At 44.0% G+C, this 21,815-nt stretch overlaps 1 protein-coding gene across 2 annotated transcripts in view; it reads left to right on the top strand.

The window, feature by feature from the left end:
• The first annotated feature begins 954 nt into the window (after positions 1-954).
• The window catches only part of HSD11B1 (hydroxysteroid 11-beta dehydrogenase 1), a 45,524-nt gene continuing 24,663 nt past the window's right edge, over positions 955-21,815 (top strand). Inside the window, exons 1-5 of one of the 2 annotated variants that reach the window (XM_024750997.1) lie at positions 955-1,061; positions 16,167-16,280; positions 17,023-17,153; positions 17,867-17,978; positions 18,109-18,300. In XM_024750997.1, the coding sequence (XP_024606765.1) occupies positions 16,193-16,280; positions 17,023-17,153; positions 17,867-17,978; positions 18,109-18,300 (523 nt within the window). In that variant the 5' untranslated portion in view covers positions 955-1,061; positions 16,167-16,192. Of the gene's footprint in view, positions 1,062-16,144; positions 16,281-17,022; positions 17,154-17,866; positions 17,979-18,108; positions 18,301-21,815 lie in introns of both variants that reach the window. The other variant, XM_024750996.1, reaches the window with a different exon arrangement.

Raw genomic sequence — 21,815 nt, 5'->3', positions numbered from 1 at the left:
AAAAAAAAAAAAGACAATTCTAGAAGCCTTTCTTTTAAAGATACAGTGGACAAAAATTCAAAATTATAAGTTAAAAATGAAAACAGACTTCGGGAAACTTTCAAAGAGCATTCTGGAGTAAAGCCAGCTGTTGAAGTATTAACCCAGGACCTGGCAAGGAGCAGGTGTTCATTAAATATTTGTTGAATATAGAATAAGTAATTGGATGAAGAAAGTAAACTTTTTGATGACCCATTGTTATCCGTGCCTTTCGTCCAAAAGAATGGAAACCTCTGAATTGGGATGTGACCCTCCATCATTAGTTGGTGTGAATCAGGCTGGCATTACCGTCCCTACTTGTGGAGACCCTACCCCACGTGGATCCGTCTCCCCACTGCCGTCCACTCCACACTCCCGCTGATGTGATCACCATAATGGTCTATAAGTCATCTCGATGATTCCTAAGCAGTTTATAACTAAGAAACGTGTAGACACGCAGCCTCACAGAGTACATTAGGTTGCTGGTCTCTCTGGGTGGGAAAGGAAAATCTGCCCAAACCCAGTTCTTGTTTTGATTATTTCCTTTGAGGCAAAGCCAGGAATCTGAGAGTGAGCGCTTGCTAAGGGTGGAACAGGGGTTCTGCCTGGTGTGCCGCTGGCATGTTCAGAGCTAGCAATAGTAATGGACAAGTCTCCAGGGCAACCAGGACCACTTCCAAGCATTCCCACCGTGGGCCGCTGCAGGGGCCCTCTATTCTTCGGGGAGCCCTGAACTGGGCTCATCTCCCAGTGCCTCCTGGCTGCAAGCTCAGTCCTAGCATGAGGGCTTTCTTCCTTGGCCCTTCCTTCACCTTCTTGTATCAGGTGGCAGACCAGCTGGTTCCAGTCCCGAATCAGATCTTCTGACTCCTCCCAGAAACCAACCACCTTCTGAGCAGGAAACCCTGCCCCTCCCCAAAGAGTGGGAAACCGCAGAGGAAGAGAGAGATGAAACAGAAGGGAAGGCAGAGGAGGAGGGAGAAAAGAAGCAAAAGAAAAAAGGAGATCAATAAAAAGAAGTCAAATCTGGTTGAAACCCCAAGGTAAGACTTTTTTAAATCACAGTAATATGTAATAGCATCACCATTTGTGTCAGGGCCTAGTCCATAGTAGGTCCTCAAAAAACCGCTATTGAAATAATGCATCTATTTGGAATAAACAGGAGGGCTGGGCTGAAAGAGATTTCAATGTCAAATGCTGGTCAAAACAAGAAACAAAAAGAAATGCCCGGTGAGCTTTGCATTCTTTTTTTTTTTTTTTTTTTGGAGCTTTGCATTCTGTAGGAGGGAAGATGTGAAAAAACACAGATGGAACCAGATGTCTGTTACTGGCACTGAGCACATTCTGATCATTTTGGGACAGAAAGTTAAGTTGAAACAAAAAATTGAAAAAATAGTTTAAAAATGTCTGCATGTTCTTTTGAAATCATACAAAGATTGCAGGTCTTAAGCATTTTTATAAAGCGGCTTTAAAGTAATGACAGAGCACAAACACTGTGCTGTATCTCGGGAACTCCTAAGAGTGCAGATATCTGCCTTTTGCATCCAATCATCAGCTAGTTTCATATTTTTAATATTGAGATCTAGAGCTTTGAAGAAGGCATGTTTTATCTCAAGGAGTCTTATTCAAAGGACCAAGGGAGGCCTCTAGTTGTCATTCAGAATTCTTCCTGTGCTGTTCATCTATTCCTTAATCCCAGCCCAGCCTGTTGCTTAGGACACTGACATTCTGAGCCTTAGAAGGGTCTAATCAGATTTCAAAGCCCCTGGTTTCAGGTCCATTAGAGGAAACCTAACAGGAGCAAGAAATAGCATTCCCCACGCTCTACACCCCCATTTGCCCAAACGTTCCCTTGCCATCGATAGCTAGTACCATCCAGAAGGTTGCAGTTTACTGATCCAGTCACTTGGGGGAGTTAAACTAGTTAAACTCACACTGGAAAATGCCTGTAGACCATGATGGTGTGTTTTCACAACACTTGGCTTTGAAGAGTCCTGCTCCCCCAACTTTTCCAACAGAGCTTACCAATTCAAAGGGACACACTTGAAGTGTTTATTTTTCTTCTAGTGCCAGTATTTTCCTTTGGGTTTTCTGTGAGTGCATCACAGACGGAAGCTGAAAGGAAGGCGGGAGAGGTAAGGAGAGATGGAAGAATCTCACTTCTGCTTGCTTGCCAAAATTTGGAAGGAATTGCCTTTCCCTCTTATGTATGATATGAAAATAAAATCCAAAAATCCTAGCTCTTTCTTGATGCTGATTTCAGTACAGCTAAAAAGCTCCGTGCATCCAATTTCTGAGCTGGAACAAATCTTAAAGGTAATCTAATTCCCCTTGTTTGCCAGGTGAGGGAATTGAAGCCAAGACAGGGGCAGGGTCTTGCCCAAGGTCACATATATGTCAGTGGAGGAAGGGAGACCGGAACTCAATTATCTGGGTCCCACCCAGGCGCCTTGCAAGAAACTTTATACAAAAGAGCCCCAGATACCCAAGGACACATAAACATGGCAACTTCTGATTAAATAAAATAAAATATTCAGTTAAAGATGCTCAACTAATCCTTACTTGGCAGAAATGAAAAATGGGAAAAGATTTTCCTAATAGTTAAGCTTTTCTAGATCTGTTTTGTAACTGTTAGGAAACTGGAGAGTAGAAGGATTCAAGACAGATTTGTCATGAAAGAGCCAGAATATTTTACATTCCTACCACTGATCCAGCATTTTACATATCTTACCTCTTTATATAATCGCATAGTATCCTCCTTTTACAAGTAATATATTTTTTTTAATTTGCTCAAATTCACAGAGAGAATAAGATATTACTATTTCCGCATCTTTCGTTAGTAGGCCCGGCATCGTGCCGTGGACTAACGTGAATATTTACAGTGAGTGATTGTTGCATTCTTACTCAGGTCATTCCCCAACGTGGACCCCTGCTCCAGCCACTTCAAACTACTTGAGGTCGCTCTGAGGTATCAAGCTATTTCTAGACTCCTTACCTAAACACATATAGCTCCCTCTGCTTGGTATGGCCTTCCCCCAATTTCTTCATCTCCATAACTTGTACTCATTTCTTCAAAACGTAGCCCCAGGGTCACCTCCTCCCTGAAGGCTTTCCCACTGCCCTGGGATGACTTGGCTGCCCTACTCCGTACTCCGTTAGCACCCTATGCACATTATTTTTACACTACTGTGAGCTTTGACTTACTTACCTACCCTCCTTATAGTTAACTAGAATCTCCTTGAAGGAAAACATCAGATATTGATCAGCTTTTACAATACATTCCTGGCACCAAGCACAGTTTTGGACATTTATTAGTGCTCAGTAAACATTTGGGGGAAATGGATGGATGAACAAATGAAAGATTTTCCCTCCTTTTCTTCCACGTAAATGATTTAATAAAAAGACTCACTCCCACACTCTTGAATTTTGGGTATCTTGGGAGGAATAGAAAATGGCACTACTATAGGCTTCTTCTCCTTTCAAACCTGACAGCCTGCTCAAAAGTACTTTCTAGGGTTATACGTGCCAGTTGAACAAACATTCATTTCTGCTCCCTTACAAGATGCGCTGATCACAGTACAGTAGAAGAATGTGCATGTTATAAATCACAAGGACAGAGGACCAGGATGGAGACAACAACAGATGAGAAATGTCAATACCCTTTCAGAAGATGGAAAGTGGATGGACGAGGGATAAGTGACTTAGCAAACTGGAGACTGCTGAAGCCCAACAGCCCATGGAGGCCAACAAGAAGCCACAGAGCCCAGGAGAGTCCCAGGGATCAGGCCACCAGAAACCTCAATTCAGAGGGAGAGATGGGAGCAAAAATAGGAAGAGATGCTCCAAATCCCCTTTCTTTCCCTCCAAGAAGAAGGAAAGTTTATTTTCTGGAGAAATCGGCCAAAGAGATGCCAGGCTCAGGGGCATCAGGCACAGCAAAGGGTGGGCTTAGGCAGGGAGCTAGAAACAGAGGATTAGAGGAAGACGCCATCCTGAAAGATGAGACTCCCCAGCCCCTATCCTGACTCAGATCCCAGAACACGCACAGCCCTCTGCATTCTCCTTATTCCAGCCCACCCTAGGCAGAAGAATGAAGCATTCCTCCTTATAGAAAGTATACAACTAAAGAAAAAATGATTACAGACACTGATATTTGGGGGTCCCCCAATGATACTGCCGACTTCCCTCTGGGTTATCCTGCAGTGCATTCCCATAGTTGACAAGCCCTGCCCTTACACACAAAGCTTCCAACAGCCAAGGAATTGACTCCAAAGATCACCAAGCATAAAATGAAAGCCCCTGACATTGCCGATGGTGACCCCAACATAGGTAATCCAGGGAGCAGAAGAAATCATTAACAACAGCCCTGGCAACATCAATATCCCCCCCAGAGATAAAGGAAGGCAGTGTATACCTCAATGAAGATCAGGAAGTCAGTGTTTCTAAAAATAGTGGAGAACAGAAAGGAGCTTTTGAAAATAAAAATGCAGCTAGAAATTTAAAAATTAAAAAGAAATACTGGAAGATAAAATTGACAAAATCTCCCAGAAAGTAGGACAGATAGGTTAAGAGATGAAAAATAGGACAAAAACAATAAGAAACTTACAGGATCCATCCAGGAGCTCTGACATCTTCTAATAAGAATTCCAGGGCTTCCCTGGTGGCGCAGTGGTTGAGAGTCCGCCTGCCGATGCAAGGGACACGGGTTCGTGCCCCGGTCTGGGAGGATCCCGCATGCCGCGGAGCGGCTGGGCCCGTGAGCCATGGCTGCTGAGCCTGCGCGTCCGGAGCCTGTGCTCCGCAACGGGAGAGGCCACAACAGTGAGAGGCCCGCATACCGCAAAAAAAAAAACAAAAAAAAAAAACAAGGATCAGGAGTCCAGACAGAAATTGAACTTCTCAGTATCAATACTGGAAGCTAGAAACCGAAAGGCAATGCAGCAATGTCTTCCAATTCCAGGAGAAGATAATCTCCAATCTTGAAATCCTTACCCAGCCAAACAATGAATCAGGGAGAGGGTAAAGTAAGGACAAGCAGGCAGGGCTAACACACTGGGCTGTATGTGGCCAGGGTCTGATGGACTAAAGCCCATGTAAAGATGTTCAATGTAAAATAGCACTCCTGCATCCAAGGTCTCAAAAAAAGTTCCCTACCATCATGAAGAAATAAACCAAGAAAAAGTCGGGGTTGCCAGGTGGATGGCAAAGGGAGGTCCCATCTACCAGCCTATCAGGCTCCTAGTCCAGATTGGAACAGGAAAAATGGGGCTCCAAGATGGATGTCTCCAAGGGAAAAAATAAATAGCTTATCCAATTAATTTGACCACTGTATTTGAGTTGTATTGCCCTTACTGGAGGATTTGGAGAACATGACAACTGAGTAAGCAAACAAACAAAAATGAGGTGATTATTGACTCCCGGGTCGGGGGTGGGGAATAGAAGAAAAGAAATGCAATCATAGTACATTGTATTGTTGAGCTGCCAAAAATCCGTCATCATAATATGAACACTGACTATTGATTTCATTAAAATTGTAATTTAATAGTGTTAGGAATCTAGAAGGAAGGGAATGAGTATCTGTGTGTGCTGTTTAAAAAAAAAAAGGAAAAGTCCTAATATTCCGTAGTGGAAGATCAGTACATAATCTCTAAAACTTCAAAATCAAGAAATAGCAGTAAATGTTTTTAAATATGCAGTTAATTCCCGGAGGAAAGAAAGAAGATTTTAAAACGTGATTGCCTCTGAATGGGACTAGGGCATGGGGAAGGGAGAAACAAGGATTGCTGTTATCATCATAAGCCTTTTGATATCATGTGACTTTGTAACGCCTCTCGTGTATTATATTAATAAATACAAAAAAGAAAGAAAGAAAGGAAGGAAGGAAGGAAGGAAGAAAGAAAGAAAAAGAAAGAAAGAAAGAAAGAAAAGAAGAAAGAGGAAGGAAGGAAGGAAGAAGGAAAGAAAGAAAGAAAGGAAGGAAGGAAGGAGAGAAAGAAAAAGAAAGAAAGAAAGAGGGAGGGAGGGAAGAAGAAAGAAAGAAAGAGAGGAAATGGCTCAGTTATAACAACGTTCATGGATTACATTCTACTTACCACTCAACATGTTGATGGCTGGAGCCATTAAATTCAGTCTCAAACAAACTATATTTAAAGTATTTACCTAATTACCCAGAAGAGTTCCCCAGTCTGTCTACCTGAAGGTTACTTCAGAATCACCTGGGGAGCTGTGCAAAAATACAGACTGCTGGGTCCCACCCTTGATGGTTCTGATTCAACAGGCCTTGGTGCGGCTTGGGGATCTGCCCTTAGTTCCCCCAGATGATCCAACTGCCCAGCAAGTTTTAGGAATCATTGGACTAAAGCAGAAATAGTGAGTGCGTGTAGGGAGGAGTGAGGGAGGGGGGATTATGTGATTTGTGTGTGTGTAACTGTTTCTGTGTATATGCCGGTGTATTGCGAATGTGTCCTCCCTCCTTCCCTCTTTCATCTTCTTTTATCTTAACCCATAAACCCCTGTGGACTGCTGAAAACAATACCAGAAACAAAGACCCCATCCCCATGATTTTAAACCCCAGCAGTCTGTGCTTTCTCTCTCAGCCCTGGGGCTCCCTCTTCTGGCAGAAACCTGTTAAAACTCGTAGCATCCTAAACCTAGAAATTCTCCCTCCGTTCCTGTAAGGCCATTTTCCTGGGTGATTTCCAAGCCCTCAAACTTCGTGAACCTCCCATCAGACAGAAAAGGAAAAATTCAACCACCCTGGGAAAGACTTTCCTGCCTTACAGGTGTGAATGCACGAAGATCAGGAACGGCGCGGAATGAGGCAGGTATGAGAATAGAAGTTACCTACTGTGGCCAAATCCGAGGAAAAGGAGACCTTAAGGAGTTCAACTCCCCGCTTGCTTCCTCGCCCTCCTCCAAGAGAGAAGGACACATGGGGAAGCCTTAGCCATCTGCCTCTCAAAAATCGAAGGAAGGACACCGCTATGCTAAAAAGCTCACGGAATTTAGAAGCAGACCGCAGGAGTTCAATAGCCACCCTCACCTTCCTTCCTTGAGTCTCCTTTTCTGGAGCCACGTGCCAGATCGTCGGACCCTGTAAATCCAGCGATTCCGTCTATGGACGCTGTTGGATCTTTCCCCTACGCTGAAAATCTGCTCAGCCCAGCACAGTGTCTGGCACAGAGAAAATGCTCCAAAACATTTGAATGAAACCTTAACTCACCGCTATCCTAAAAATCAGAACCCTCCTTCAGATCTGCGTGCCTCCCAAGCTCCTCGAATGTCCCCCTTCTCCACACTCACACTAAACATGTCCTTTCCTTCTATACATCACTCCTCAACCCATAGCATCCTGGCTTTAGTGCCTTCACGACTCTGACAGGCCTCCTGCGATTCCTATTTCCAGACCCGATGTATTTTGATCGCTTTTCATCCTCCTTGACCTCTCAGAAGCTGTGACCTCTCGCATCTCGTAGAGACCACCCTCTGCCCACCCCCACCCCTCCCCCAGGTTACCTGTTGCCTCAGGTCCTCCCGCTGCCTGTTCCTCCTTTGCTCCGCTCCACCAGTTCTCGTCTTCTGTGATATCCCACTGTGCCCTTCACCCTCTCCCTGCAGGTGTCATCTGTCTGCTTTTAACTTTAACTTATATGATTTCATTCTCCCAAATCAATATCTCTAGCCTAGAGATTTCTCCTGACCTTCAAATACCTAGCAGACATATTTATTTGTGTGTATAAGAGTCTGTTTCCATTAAGCATTCAGAAAATGCTTTCTAGCACTTGCACCAAGTGCAAGCACCGTGCTAAGCACGGGAGATACACTGGTGAGATAGATCAAGCCTCTGCCCTCTCAGACCTGTGTGTAATGGGAAAAACAGACAGATGAGCAACTGTGAGTACAAAGTGATGGGAGCTATGATAAGAGAAATACCCAGTGTTTGGGGATACGTTACATGTCCAAGGGAGGGCAGGGAGGGTGACTTCAATGGGTAGAACCTGAAGGATAAGAAGGAATGGGGGTAGAGTGGTGAGAGGTTCCTGGGAAAGTATTTCAAAGCTTACAAAGAGCTTGTTAAAGCTAAAATAATGTGTTTGGACTTTATTCTAAGAACAATAAGGAGTCACTGAAGAAGAATTGGGTGCACTGAAGCCCACAGGGCACTTCCACAGTGTTGGCAACAGTCAGGTCTTAAGGTGGTTGGTAAGCCAGCATGGCTTTTGCTTCATTATCATGCCCCCTAAATTGTTCATGGCTTCATCTATTGTTTTGTGCATATAAATGTTTCACAATCTTTTAAAAAAATAAATCAATGGATTGGAGAAAGTGGGATAGGCAGAGAGAAGAGTGAGGATAGTCACAGTGAGGGTGAGGATGGAATGACATGGTTCTAGAGATATCCAGGAGGTAGAATTGCCTGGGCTTGGTAAGTAATGGGATGTGGGGAGATGGGGAAGCAGGAGTAAAGAAGGACTTCCAAGGTTCTGGAGCATTAACTGGATGGGTGGTAAAGCCCTTGATTGAAATAAATCACAAAGTCATTGGAGAACAGTTTAGCAATTTCTTTAAAAGTTAAATATAGATTTACCTCACAACCCAGCAAGACCACATAAAGACTTTCACACCAATGTTCATACAAGCACTATTTGTAATAGCCAAAAAGTGGGAAATTCTAAATGTCTGTGAATTAGTGAATGGATAAACAAAACATAGTATATCCATACAGCGGACTAGGATTTGGCAATAAAAAGGAACAAAGTACCGATACATGCTGCAATATGGATGAACCTCAAAAACATGATAAGTCAAAGATATCAGGCTCAGAAGATCACATATTATGTGATTCCACTAAAATGAGAGACAGAAACTTAGATTATTGGTTGCCCAAGCTTGGGGATGGGGACTTGTAAATGGGTAAAGATGAACCTCTGGGGGGTGATGGAGTAAAATTGGATGGTGGTGATGGTTTCCCAACTCCGCAAATTTATTAAAAGCCATTGAACTGTACACTTACCATGAGATACTTTTCTGGTATAAAAATGGTACTGGGCTTCCCTGGTGGTTCAGTGGTTGAGAGTCCGCCTACCGATGCAGGGAACACAGGTTTCCCCAAAAAAAAAAAAAAAAAGGTACTTCACAAAAGCTGTTAAAATAATCAGGGCAGTTTCGGCATGTTGAGTTTGAGGTGTTTAGGAGGCATTAAGAGGGAGAGGTGGAGTAAACAGGTGGTTATGCTGCCTGAAATTTAGGATACAATGCGGCACAGGAGATAGAGATTTTTAATACTCATCAACTGAAAGATAGCAATTGGAACCATGAGAATGAGGGAAATCGCCCAAAGATAGAAAGGAGGAAAGAGTGAGGACAGAATCTAAACAACACCAAAAGGAAGTAGTCTGAGGAGTAGGAAGAAAGCCCAGAGACTATATATGGACAGAATCCAAGGGAAGAAGATGCTTGGGAGCAGGGCAGAGAGGCAAGAGCAGAAAGGGCTCCTGAGACATCAGATAAGTAAACAGAACCAAAGAGCGGAAGACGTGGTAGGAAAATCTGCCTGCGTATGGGTTGGGGAGCCCAGGAACATCGCTCAGCAAAGCTCCAGAGCTGCAAGCCAGAGGACGAGGCCAGGCCCAGCATGGCACTGGGAGAGTGAAGTGTTGATGGAGGGAGGGGGGCTGGAAGTGGGCAGGGGATCCTGAATTTTCAGCATAAGGCTGTGAGGGATGCAAAAGGCCAGTGAACAGGCAGAGTTCTGGGAAGGGATGAGGGTGCCGAGGCTTCATGTCTGGCCGTAAACGCCAGAACAACAGATTCCAGCAGTAAATGTGTATGGCCCTCAAGGATGTGGTTCCTGCCTACTTCTCCTGGCTGATTTCACCCCATGTAACCCCACCCCTTGAAATTCAGTGATCCTGCCATGTGGAATTTTTTGCAGTTTCCCAAACACTCCATTCTCTTCCACATCTCCTTCTATTTTCTCACTCAGCTTCCTCTGCATGGAATGTGCTACAGACCAACCCTCCTCTCTCTCCCACACACTCCGGAACCCTAGCAATGCTCCCTCCTACCCTTCTTCACTTGCCTGGAGTATTCCTGCTCTTGCTTCAATATGGATCAGGGTTGACCTCTCCTCTGAAGCCTGCCCTACTTGCCCATCCCCCACTTTGAGAGAGCTATTTCCTTCTTTACTCCCCACCGTAGACTTCCATCACAGCACAGACAATACTTTACACATTTCATTTATTGCCATATTTAGTGCCTTCTAGGACTTGGAAGGCTTTTGTTCTTTCATAGGTCATAGGATCCGATCGGTCATACAACCTAAATAAATGAAGTCACTCAGCCAACATGCGGCATGTACCCTTTTCCTCCTTTGCTACTTATAGCCCTTTGGGAGCTGTCTGTGGCCGGGCAGCTGGATTCCATTGCGGGGAAGGTACACAAGGTGTTCTCACCTCTGCTATCACTAGCCACGGTCAAGGATGCTTTGTCCACACCTAAGGTACAATTTCTCCCAGCGTTCCCAAAGTTCTGTGCCAATTCCAGGGTTGTCAGATAAAACTCAGGGCACCCAGTTAAATCTGAATTGCAGATAAACAATGAATAATGTTTTAGTGTTCGTATAATCCCGTGCAATAGTTGAGATTATATAAATCCTCAAAAAGCATTTGTGGTTTATCTGCAATTCAAATTTAACTGGGTGTCCTGTCTTTCTATTTGCTGAATGTAGCAAATAGAATACAATAGCAAATAGAATACAAATAGAATAGAATAGAATAGGGGCAACCCTACTTCGCGCCTAAGAGAAGTGGCCTCCCTCTAATGCTGTAGTCACTGGCACCCTAAGAATCACACCTGGCGGAGGCTGCTATGCCAACCTGATGTGCTTCCTGAAAGCTGGGCTGAACAACCAAGAAAAAGCACTGGGTGGCCGAAGCCATGCAGTAGCTTTGCCGGAGTCAGTCCTCTCCTCCCCACTGTGTGGGCCTTTCCCATGGAGCCCTGGTGCTGCCCCTGTTTAACCAAACTTTCTGGGGAGTAACTTTACAGTTACTGTGCATGGCTACTCGGAGCTCTAGGGCAAGTTCACGTGCCATAGACCAGAGGAAAATCTTGAAAAACTGCATGCAAGTACATATTTAGAATTGTCTCTGCCCTACCCACACTGAGGGGGCAGGGATCGGGCCAAACTCTGGGCCTCATTAGGGTACTTGCTCTTTCCCAGGAGGCTCTCGGCTCTCCCAGGCAAACACATTCCTGGTAGTCTGCCTCACCAGTCCCCCTGCCATGGACTACATGTGACTGGTAGGGACAGGATGGCAGACACAGGGCAGGTTATCCCATCATTTTCCTGCATCTGAGCTTCCATTAGTTGGAAAAAATGAGTAAATCTGTGCATTAGGAATAGGGTACTACAAAAGGGTTGACAAATAGAACTTCCCCTCTTGTTAGGTATACAGGGGAGGGAGAAGAAGGGGACGGGGTAGGGGAGGAAGGGAATCCATGTTATTAGACAAAATGACGTAAAATGATAGCTGTATCGACAAAAAATGAATCCGTTGATCTAAGAAAGAAAAGGAAATTTTTATTTGAGTCAAATTTGAGGGTTACAACCCAGGAAGAGCATCTCAGAAAATTCTGAGAATTGTTCCGCCCGTTAGAAGTCAAGCCACAGTTATATAAGTTTTTTGAGACAGAGGGCTGTATTATTGAGGTATAATGACAGATTATTGACAATTTACATAATCCACATCTAAGCACCATGAAGGACTGTTATCTTTAAGGAATTGTCTTATTGATGCTAAAAGAACATCGCTTTTATGGTTGAGCAGGTATTTCTGTCAATGGGGAAGGTTTGGGCCATGCATAATACAGATATACAATGCACAGTGGGAGGAGAAAGGAGGCCAAAGAGCAGAGAAGATTTTCTGTTTAAATTTTTCTTGTCTTGCCATAAAATGAATTTCATTTTACAGCTGTTTCCATGGCTAGAAACAGATTTTGGCAGCCATGGCACAGACTGAGGAGTCCTTAAAACAATCGGACCAGAGGAACTGGATTGGGATGGGGAACAGGGTGGGAGGATTGAGGAAAGGGGAGAATTTTATGCGTTCTAACATTATGCTAAGATCCTTTCCTGTCTCGACCTGTTGGTGCTACTTTCCCAGAGAAGGCAGAACCTCGGAACAGAGAGGGTTCACCCACCTTTTTCTCCAAGGTCTGCCCACTGTTCCACTGGCAGGATTAGTTTTCACAAGGAAGAGTCCACTTTCTTAACAAAGCTACCAAACAGTCCCAGAAAGCCCTCCAGATGCTGCTGCTTCAGAAATGACAGGTGCTCCTTGCATGATCTACATTTTATGCCAAATGCACAGGAATTCCCCTGTGGCTGCCCCCCCTCACGTGTTTGCCACTTCCTGTGAGTCCTCCCAGATCTGGCCCATCCCTCCGAGGCCCTTTCCCATTCAACAGCACTGCACATCTCACCATCTCGCTTTTCTTGACCCCGTCTATTTAGGTGGGGCTGATCGAGTCCGAGAGAATTCCTGGCTGGGCTCAACCATGCACCTCCAGCTGAGAGTGACCCATGCTACGTGGGTTTTTGAAAATGACCAGGTCATGCTGAGGGCATTTCACTGAAACCCTGCTCTAAAATGTAGGTGGTCAATGCATTGCAAAGGAGGAGCAGCGTGAAGGAATGAACAGCTCAGTTCGTTGCTATGGCAGTGAAAGAAACTTTACTTGATTGGTGAAAATTTGTCCAAACAAATGCTAGGTGAAGTGTTCATATTTCCTTTGTCTTTTTTTCTTTTTCTTTTTCTTTTTTCAATTTATTGAGTACCGCCAGAAGAGGATTAGGGGGCGGGGGTTGATCAGCTCTGGCCAGAATGCTAAATCTCAGTGACTTCCCCGGATTAAATCAGGCTCCAGAAAGACAGCAATTTTCTCATCGCTGCAGTGCCTTGGAAACACTAAAACAGCAAAAGTTCACTGAATGCCTATTTTGGAGCAAAGCTAGAGGGAGATGGAGAGAGATAAAGATGAAAAAGACATAGTCCATGTCCGAGTTGAGAAGCTAATGAGAGAACCAGGCATGTAACTATAGACATACAGTGGATCCATGTATATTACATAATGTGGTCCAAGTGTGGTCCCCCGGGTCCCTGAGACCCTCTTGGGAGTTTGAAAAGTCAAAACTGCTTTCATAATCATACTAAAACATTATTTGTCCTTTTTCCTTCTCCTTCTCTCATGAGTTTCCCCAGCCTACAGGATGTGTAATAACACAAAGCTTAATACATGGATGTTTATGTATTCTTGAGCTAAAAAAGAAATTCTCAGTCAATTTCTAATACATCCGTGTCAATAGGTAAAACCACATACGCAAAAATTCTTTGAGATCCTCAATGATTTTTAAAATTGTTAAAGGGATCCTGAGACCAAAACTTCTGAGAGCCTCTAAGATTGAATGTCATCAACCATTACACAGTGTCCTCATTCTCACTGATGCATTTTATTGATTAAAAATTATGTCATCAGGGACTTCCCTGGTGGTCCAGGGTTTAAGACTCCGCACTTCCACTGCAGGGGGCACCAATTCGGGTTCGATCCCTAGTCGGGGAACTAAGATCCCACATGCCACGCAGCCAAAAGAAAAAAAAGATATAAAAAAAATTATTTCATCAAAGTCCATGAAAATTATTTTCTTGGATGCTCTCTCTGTATCCCTATTTTCCAACATGATAGCTCTTTGGCCATCTAATTACTAATCTGTTTGCAGCGTTTTTTATGTGTCTGCATTTAAATGTGTCTTTGGGGGCAGCACAACATTGGACTTCATTTTTTTTTTTTTTTTGCGGTACGCGGGCCTCTCACTGTTGTGGCCTCTCCCGTTGCGGAGCACAGGCTCCGGACGCGCAGGCTCAGCGGCCATGGCTCACGGGCCCAGCCGCTCCACGGCATGTGGGATCTTCCTGGACCGGGGCACGAACCTGCGTCCCCTGCATCGGCAGGCGGACTCTCAACCACTGCGCCACCAAGGAAGCCCTGGACTTCATTTTTTAATTCAGCCAACAATGAGCAATAGTTGACGTGTTTGTTTTATGTTGTCACCTACAGTTCCTCCTGCTCGTTGCTATTTTTGCTTTCTTTAAATTTATATTTTCTGTAGTGCACTTTAAAATTCTTTTTTGTGTGTGTGTCAGGCAATAACCTTCCCTAATCTGTTCATCTTTCTATCATTTTAGCATCATCAGATTTGAAAGTCATTTTTCATTGTTTCCTATATTTTTTGCTATTAATAGTATAGTATTAAGAAAATAAAACTTAAATTCCTTTTCCTGTAGAGATGAAAATGGAATCTAGTGTGTAACATATCTTGGTGGCATAAAGTCCTTTATAAAACTATGCCTATAGGTCTTGTACTTCTGACACTATGTAATGTAATTTTCCACTTGATTTTTAAAAAACATGTTTTCTGGGCTTCCCTGGTAGCGCAGTGGTTGAGAGTCCGCCTGCCGATGCAGGGGACGCGGGTTCGTGCCCCAGTCCAGGAGCATCCCACGTGCCGCAGAGTGGCTGGGTCCATGGGCCACGGCCGCTGAGCCTGCGCGTCCGGAGCCTGTGCTCCGCAGCGGGAGGGGCCACAGCAGTGAGAGGCCCATGTACCACAAAAAAAAAAAAAAAAAAAAAAATTTAAAAAACATGTTTTCTATTTTGTCCTCCATGAACTTTGAGCTCTATGTAGCCCTCAACTGTTCTCAAATCTGCATTGTTTTCTGGAAGTGAACTTCACAGCTGTGGGCCTTTGTTGACAAATTATTTCATCTCCTCGGGGTCTTAACTTATTTTCCCTTGCTCTGAAGTGAAAATTCAGTGAGTGTTTCCAGATACTGTGCTTGGGGTCATAATTCAATTTCTCTTAATCTTGTGTGAATCCTCCAAGCCCCGGCCTCGACCCACATTCCTCCTCCAAAGCACAGGTACCTATTCTTATTGCCATATTTAAATGATTTTCTTGGCTACACTGGTAACTTGCAGAATTCTGGATTTGCTCTGTGATAGGGTAATGTGTATGGTTTGGTTAGCTGTTTTTAAGTTGAAAAACTTAACAATACTATATCTTAAATTCTTTCTTTGAAGATTGAGCCTTAATGAATTCTTGCTACAGACATACCAAGGTGGTTATTTCTATATTTCTGTGATAAATTCTAAATTAGTAGGTGTTTCTCCCCCCTGGTCCTTTTACTGTTACTAGATCAATTTTTAGCTGGATGTGGGCTTTTCAGGCTAGCTTTGCATCAACAATGCTCATTCTTTTTTCTTCTACGTCAGGTCCCCTCTTCCTACCATCCTGTTCACGTTCTTGGTCCTCTGTCGCATTTATAAGACCTACTTTAACAGCTTAATGCCTTTTTTTCTTGGCACTCATTATTTCTTCTGTATTTGCTGTTAAATTAATAAGTGTACATTCCATTGCACTTGCCTGAGAGTCTTGACCCGGTCATGGGTTTCCCGCCATCTGGGTTCTGACTGGCTTGCATTCCCCTTTGATGTTGTAATATTGTTCATTGAACTTAAGTGTGGGATTTATATGGCTTCTTTGCTTTTTTTTTTCCTCCAAAATGTGCACTTTTTTTTAAAAAACTAAGCTTATTTTTCTGTTTTGTGCTGTTATTTTTAATTGCTTCCGACTAGGAGGTGGGGCTGAGAATGAGACTTGCTTGACTTTGGCTCTCTTTGCTATTACTCACACTTCCCCAGAAGCCCTGTGCACACTTTCTCTCTGCCTTTGATATACCACTTTTGAAAGGCCGTTGATTCCTGGAGTAAACGGCATTAAGAGGAAGACGGGCTCAGGGTAGGGATGCTCAGGAATCCAGTCCTGTACAATCGTGAGCCTGGCCATCTGGAAGTCTCTTCTTGCTCAATGAAATGGAGTAAACATTGTCCATTATGAAATCCACCACACAGGCTGCCAGGGACGAATGGGATCCCACCCAAAGCCAATCGCTGCTCTGACAGGGAAATTGGCTAGGACTGCCTGAGACTAAACCAGCCTCCCCCATCCCTGATGTCACAATTCAGAGGCCGCTGCCTGCCTAGGAGGTTGTAGAAAGCTCTGTAGGTTCTCTCTGTGTGTCCTCCAGGGCTCCTTGGGCCAGGTCCCTGTCTGATGGCTTTTATGAAGAAATATCTCCTCCCCATTCTGGGGATCTTCTTGGCCTACTACTACTATTCTGCGAAGGAGGAATTCAGACCAGGTAAGTTCCAATGTGTCTAATTTTGGAGGAATAGATTTAAAAACCCAGGGATGGCTAGAGTGTTTCTGAGGATAAAAAGGAATTCTTGATCCCCAAAGTTGCTGGACAAGAGGGGACCCCGAGGTGAGACTGTGTTTCTATGTCTTCCAGCCACAGGCTGGGTAGTAGGGGTGTAGGGAGGGGTAATCATCGCGTTAAAAGATTACCAAATAGTCCCTGTTTTATTTGGCACCTTTGATCAAAAGCAATTTCAGATCTCTTACCAAAAAAAGTAGGGCTATTCCAAAATTCACAACTTAGCCAGATAATTGGGCTCTGTGGAGAGATGGATAAGTGGGAAACAAGAAAAAATTCTGGAGCTGATGACTAAATAGAAGTGAGAGAAAATATCTGGAATCTCTCTGAGCACATGTGTTTTGATGACTCTTTGAATTTTATTTCAATTGAGCAACTGGATGAATCCAGAAATGTCTGGAACTCCAGTGTTTTAGCTGTTCTCTTTCCATAGGGGTTTTCAGAAAAGGACAGCAGGAAGGCTTGGTTTTGAGCAACCAAAGCAAACTCCCATTTCAGAGAATGTTTACGGAAGAGTTGATCTGTTCCTTCATTGATTTATGCAATTTGAGATGAGTTGATCTGGGCTCATAACCTTTAGACACTGAGATAAGGCTGTCCACCTCTAAAGTGAGAGGAGGTATGTTGCTGACAGCTATGGTCCTTATTTTCTTTTGGGGTTTCCCAGAGATGCTTCGAGGAAAAAGAGTGATTGTCACAGGGGCCAGCAAGGGGATTGGAAGAGAGATGGCCTATCATCTGGCGAGAATGGGAGCCCATGTGGTAGTGACAGCGAGGTCAGAAGAAGCTCTAAAGAAGGTGAGGGTCCTGTGCCCACAGCCATAGGTACCCTCACGTGCCCAGATGTATTCCTATGTATGCTCACATATACATGCCAACACACAGACATAGATGCATACTCACACAGAGGGTTCAAACACCCCAACGAAAACAAAAATATGCATTTAAGTATTCATTCTCATGCATACATATCTAGACACAAAGTTCTTGGGCTCTATCTCTATCTATGAGATAGGCATGCCTATTCACACACATTGACACATGGAGTCACAGACATACATATATGTGCTCAGATACCAACATTCCAGTACCTACTCAGGAATTCATACTCTGGTACCCATGCAGATGCATGCTCTCTTATATACTCAGACTCAGAAACCCAAGGATACACAAATGTTCACAAACTTAGGGCTACCCACACAGGAACTAGCATCCCTACCAATAATGTGTTCAGAAACATCTGTTTACAAAAACTCATGAGCACAGACTTAAACTCCAGCACAGTGATTTATCCATTTATACCCTATCTTATTCCAGACAGTATTTCGAACAGGGGACTAATATTGTGTCAGTTGCATTTAACAACACACACACACACACACACACACACACACACACCCCTACCAAAACAGGGCTGTGAGCAACCTCTCAGTTAAACCCCCATTATGTCAGAGACTGCCCCCCAAAAGTCTGCAGCCAAGATTGACACCATGGCCGCTGTGCCTCTGCAGGTGGTATCCCACTGCCTGGAGCTCGGTGCATCCTCGGCGCACTACGTTGCTGGCACCATGGAGAACATGACCTTCGCAGAGCAATTTGTTGCCAAAGCTGGAAAACTCATGGGTGAGACAGCTTCTCCTCTCTCCTCTTCTGGACTTTGCCCTAGGGATCACCAGGGAGCTTTTGAGACGGGGAGGAGGGGGAGAAGGTATCAACCTCGGATGGTTTCTCTCAACACAGCCGTCTCTTACAGGGGGACTAGACATGCTCATTCTGAACCACATCACCAACACCAACAACCCTATGACTGTTTTCATCGATGACATTGACCACGTGCGCAAAAACATGGAGGTCAACTTCCTGAGTTACGTGGTCCTGAGCGGGGCCGCCATGCCCATGCTGAAGCAGAGCAACGGGAGCATTGTTGTCGTCTCCTCGATAGCCGGTGAGTGGGGCGGGGGCCAGCGTGGAAGGCAGGAGTGGCAGAAGTGCCGGGGATGGTGTTGGGGGCTCTGCAGTGAACACGCGTGTTATCAGTTTCCATCCTGAGAAGTAACACAGTAGAAACTGGAAGCTGAAATGCTCACAGTGATATTAAACAGCTTGCCCAAATGCGTGGACGGGCAGATGTACGAATAAGAGCCTTGGGTACGGAAACTCACCGAGATGCATGCACACTGAGTAAAAGACACAGTGTTAGGAACAAGTGAGACCATGAAAATGAGGGCTTGTTCAGGGTGGATAGACTACAAGATTCCTGGAAGTAACAGAGGAAGAACAGCAGTTCGGAGTGCTTCCCTGAACTCGCCCGGTGGTTTGTGATCAACAAATGGGAGTCCAAAGGGTCATCGAGAAGCTGCTGGAGGGACAGCCTGTCCTGAGTTTCAGGGAGAGACCTGGTCATCATAGATAAACAAGATTTTGCTTCTTCCATGACCAAGAGCTCTAGGTTGGTAAAGTTAGTTGATACAAAGGTAGAACTGAGAGGTGAAATGTTTTAACAACATACAGTTGTCTGATAAGTGGGTTGAGCCAAGACAAAATGAAATGAACAACAAAAACAAATGCACCGTATTATAACAGACCTGCCTATACTGGGGTGTTCTCCAAGATCTGAACTTGCTACATCAAAAGTCCATTTTAATCCACCAAGAGGGTCGGGAGAGAGTGTGTACAGAGAAATATAAAGAGAACTCTGCGTGATCAAGAGAAGTGCCCTATGCTTTGGATGGTGTGACAGCATTCGAAGTTATCACCAGTGAAAAGCCAGAGAGTTTCCAGCTTGGGGGATTCCTAGGCCCATTTCATTATGGGTCCAGTAGAGAAGTTCCACACGTATTTGTCGATCAGTCTGTTAGAAGGATGTGCATGGAAGATGCAAACACCAGGATCAAAATTAGCCATCTACGTGTGATTCCTAGCAATGTAAAAACAAATCACCTAAACTTTGTAATTTCTTAAGTACTTCACAAACATTAGTTATTACTGTGACTCAGAACACCATCTATGTTGTAAAGAGTTCTACTTCCAGGACGGAAAAGGCCTGCATAGTGGTCAGTGATCAGATAAAAGGGCAGTGTGTCTGTTCTACCCGCCAAACAGGGTGATTGATATGCAGCCCTGTGCTTCCTGGACAACACAGACTCCCCTGCCCCTCCCCAGGCACAGCCTCTCTCTGGACTGAAAGGAAGGGAGAGCTTCTGGATGCATACTGAGTGAGAGGGTGCTGGGCACATCCCCAAACCATCCTAGGGCATTGGCCCAAACCCTCGCATCAGTCATGGTGTAGGTGGCTTTAATGATCTCAGTTGAATAAGTAATATATCCACTTTAGGCAAAGGAGGTTTTACAGCCTTACAACACTACAGCCTAAATGTCCTCAGAAGGAACAGTTACTGTAGAAGTCCAAGGGTGTGATGAAATTCTGATAACCTCTGCTTCCACACATCTTCTCCACCTACCAAATGTCACCTCGTAATTTCTATGGACTCTGGGAGGTAGAAATCTAGCTGGACTACTAACCTTCATGTCTATTGTTTGTATAGCCAAAAGTTCAGCCTGTTTGCTTTGAAGCATGTCTGTGAATTGGCAAAGTACAAACACTTTGCTTTCTCGCCCTAACTGAAGAATTTCTCTGCTCTAGGCTATATTCTTTTTTAAAATTGAAGCATAGTTGATTTACATAAGCTATGTTCTTTCAGACAGTCAGCAAATATGTTCCTTAATCCTTCCTCCGTAAAATCTGAATTCCACAAACATGGGACGCTAAACCACAGATTGGCCCTAAGGTCAGCCAAAGAGTGTTGGGTTGGCTTTTTAATAATTCTTTCCAGGGACTGCCTTAAGTGGTTTATTGAATTGCAGTAATCAGCAATTGTTTTTATCCCCAGTGCATTTCTAGGTATTGTGTTACATGGAAATCCCATACTTTTAATATGTTCTTTAAAGGCTCAGCTATTTCTTTAGCATCATCAAAGACAGTATGGCTGCCTCTGGGAATTTCCTTACAGTCCACATCCATCCACCACTCAACACTGTTTCTGGCAGCTGCTGCTCAACTTTCTATGTATATGTTACATCGATTAGTCTCCCCTCCTTCCTCCACATGCTAGTTTGGATATATTTTGAGCTACTATCACAAAAACCTAAATTTACAATGGCTTGAACAAATAGAAATTAATTTTTCTCTCATGAAACAGCCTGGGGTAAGCAGTTTAGAGCTGCAATGGGAGTTCTGCCCCATGGAATCGTCTAGGAACCTTCTATCACAAAACCACCATCCCTGGGTGTTATCCTCACCTGTATGTCCAAGGTGGCTCATTATCATGTCAGAATTCTAGCTAGAGAAAATGGAGAAAGAAGACTACAACTTGAATGTCATATACTTCTGCAGTTGTGGACTTCATTCAAGGTGAACTTGTGTCCAGCTGAAAATCAGGGGTTCTATTTCTATAAAAGACACTGATGTTGACAATTAACAGTCTCCCCCATATTACCCATGCATATAAGACCAGAGGCAGTATTCCCTCTAGGCCACCCCACATGTGTACCTCACACCATACACACACACCCCAGACCCAATCTCTCTCACATTCAGGTCCATCACGAAAGCAAAACCCCTTCCACTGATGCAGGAGACAGTAGGGCAGGAGAAAGAATGGGAAGAAAATACCTAGATGGTATTTGTGACACAAACTGAGACAGAGAGATTAACACTCCAATTTGCCTGAGAAAAATCACTGGATTGGGCAGAGAACATTTGACAACATCTGGAAAAAGTTTATTTGTCCTGAGTCAAAAAGGTTGTCTTAGGTTCAATTTTAGAAAAGGAAAAGTCATTCCATTTTTGAATTCCCTGGTTCTGTGAACCCCATAACTATGGTAGTTACACACATGACAGCTGGACCCAGCATCTAATACTGCTTCTCTGCCCCTTCTTTACTCCCCCTCAGGGGGATCATGGACAAACCTGTCACCCCCACCAACAGCCCCACCTTTTTTCCTCTAAGGATCCATTTAACCTCACCTCCTATGAAGACTTTTTCTGTCCTCACCAGCTTCCTTTAACGTTTCCTCTTACCTACTGCATTTTCCTAAGTTACCTTTAGAAACCCTACTTCCTCTCTATTTCTCTTTTCTGGCTTCACTGGTGATACAAATACTAGCAACAGCAATTATAGGACAAATGCCAACCACACTGGGCCAGTACACGTGTAAGGATGTACACGTGTAATCCAAGGCCTATTTTGAAGTGAAACTAGACATAATAAAACACTGGGTTTCTTTAAATATTCAAAGTGAAAAACACATCAAAAGGAGTAAAAGAGCCTTGCCAATACCCTCTGAATGCTCAGACCTTCCTTTGGAAGCTCCATTAAATGTCTCCAGTTACCTATTCATTTTTCTCCAAGTAAATCTTCTTTTAAAAAGATCAACTTTACATATATATATATATATATA

This window comes from Neophocaena asiaeorientalis, unplaced genomic scaffold (genome assembly GCF_003031525.2).
Source record: "Neophocaena asiaeorientalis asiaeorientalis breed wild unplaced genomic scaffold, Neophocaena_asiaeorientalis_V1.1 scaffold67, whole genome shotgun sequence".
In the NCBI taxonomy this organism is placed as follows: Eukaryota; Metazoa; Chordata; class Mammalia; order Artiodactyla; family Phocoenidae; genus Neophocaena; species Neophocaena asiaeorientalis.
This window is presented reverse-complemented; position numbering and strand designations above follow the sequence as displayed.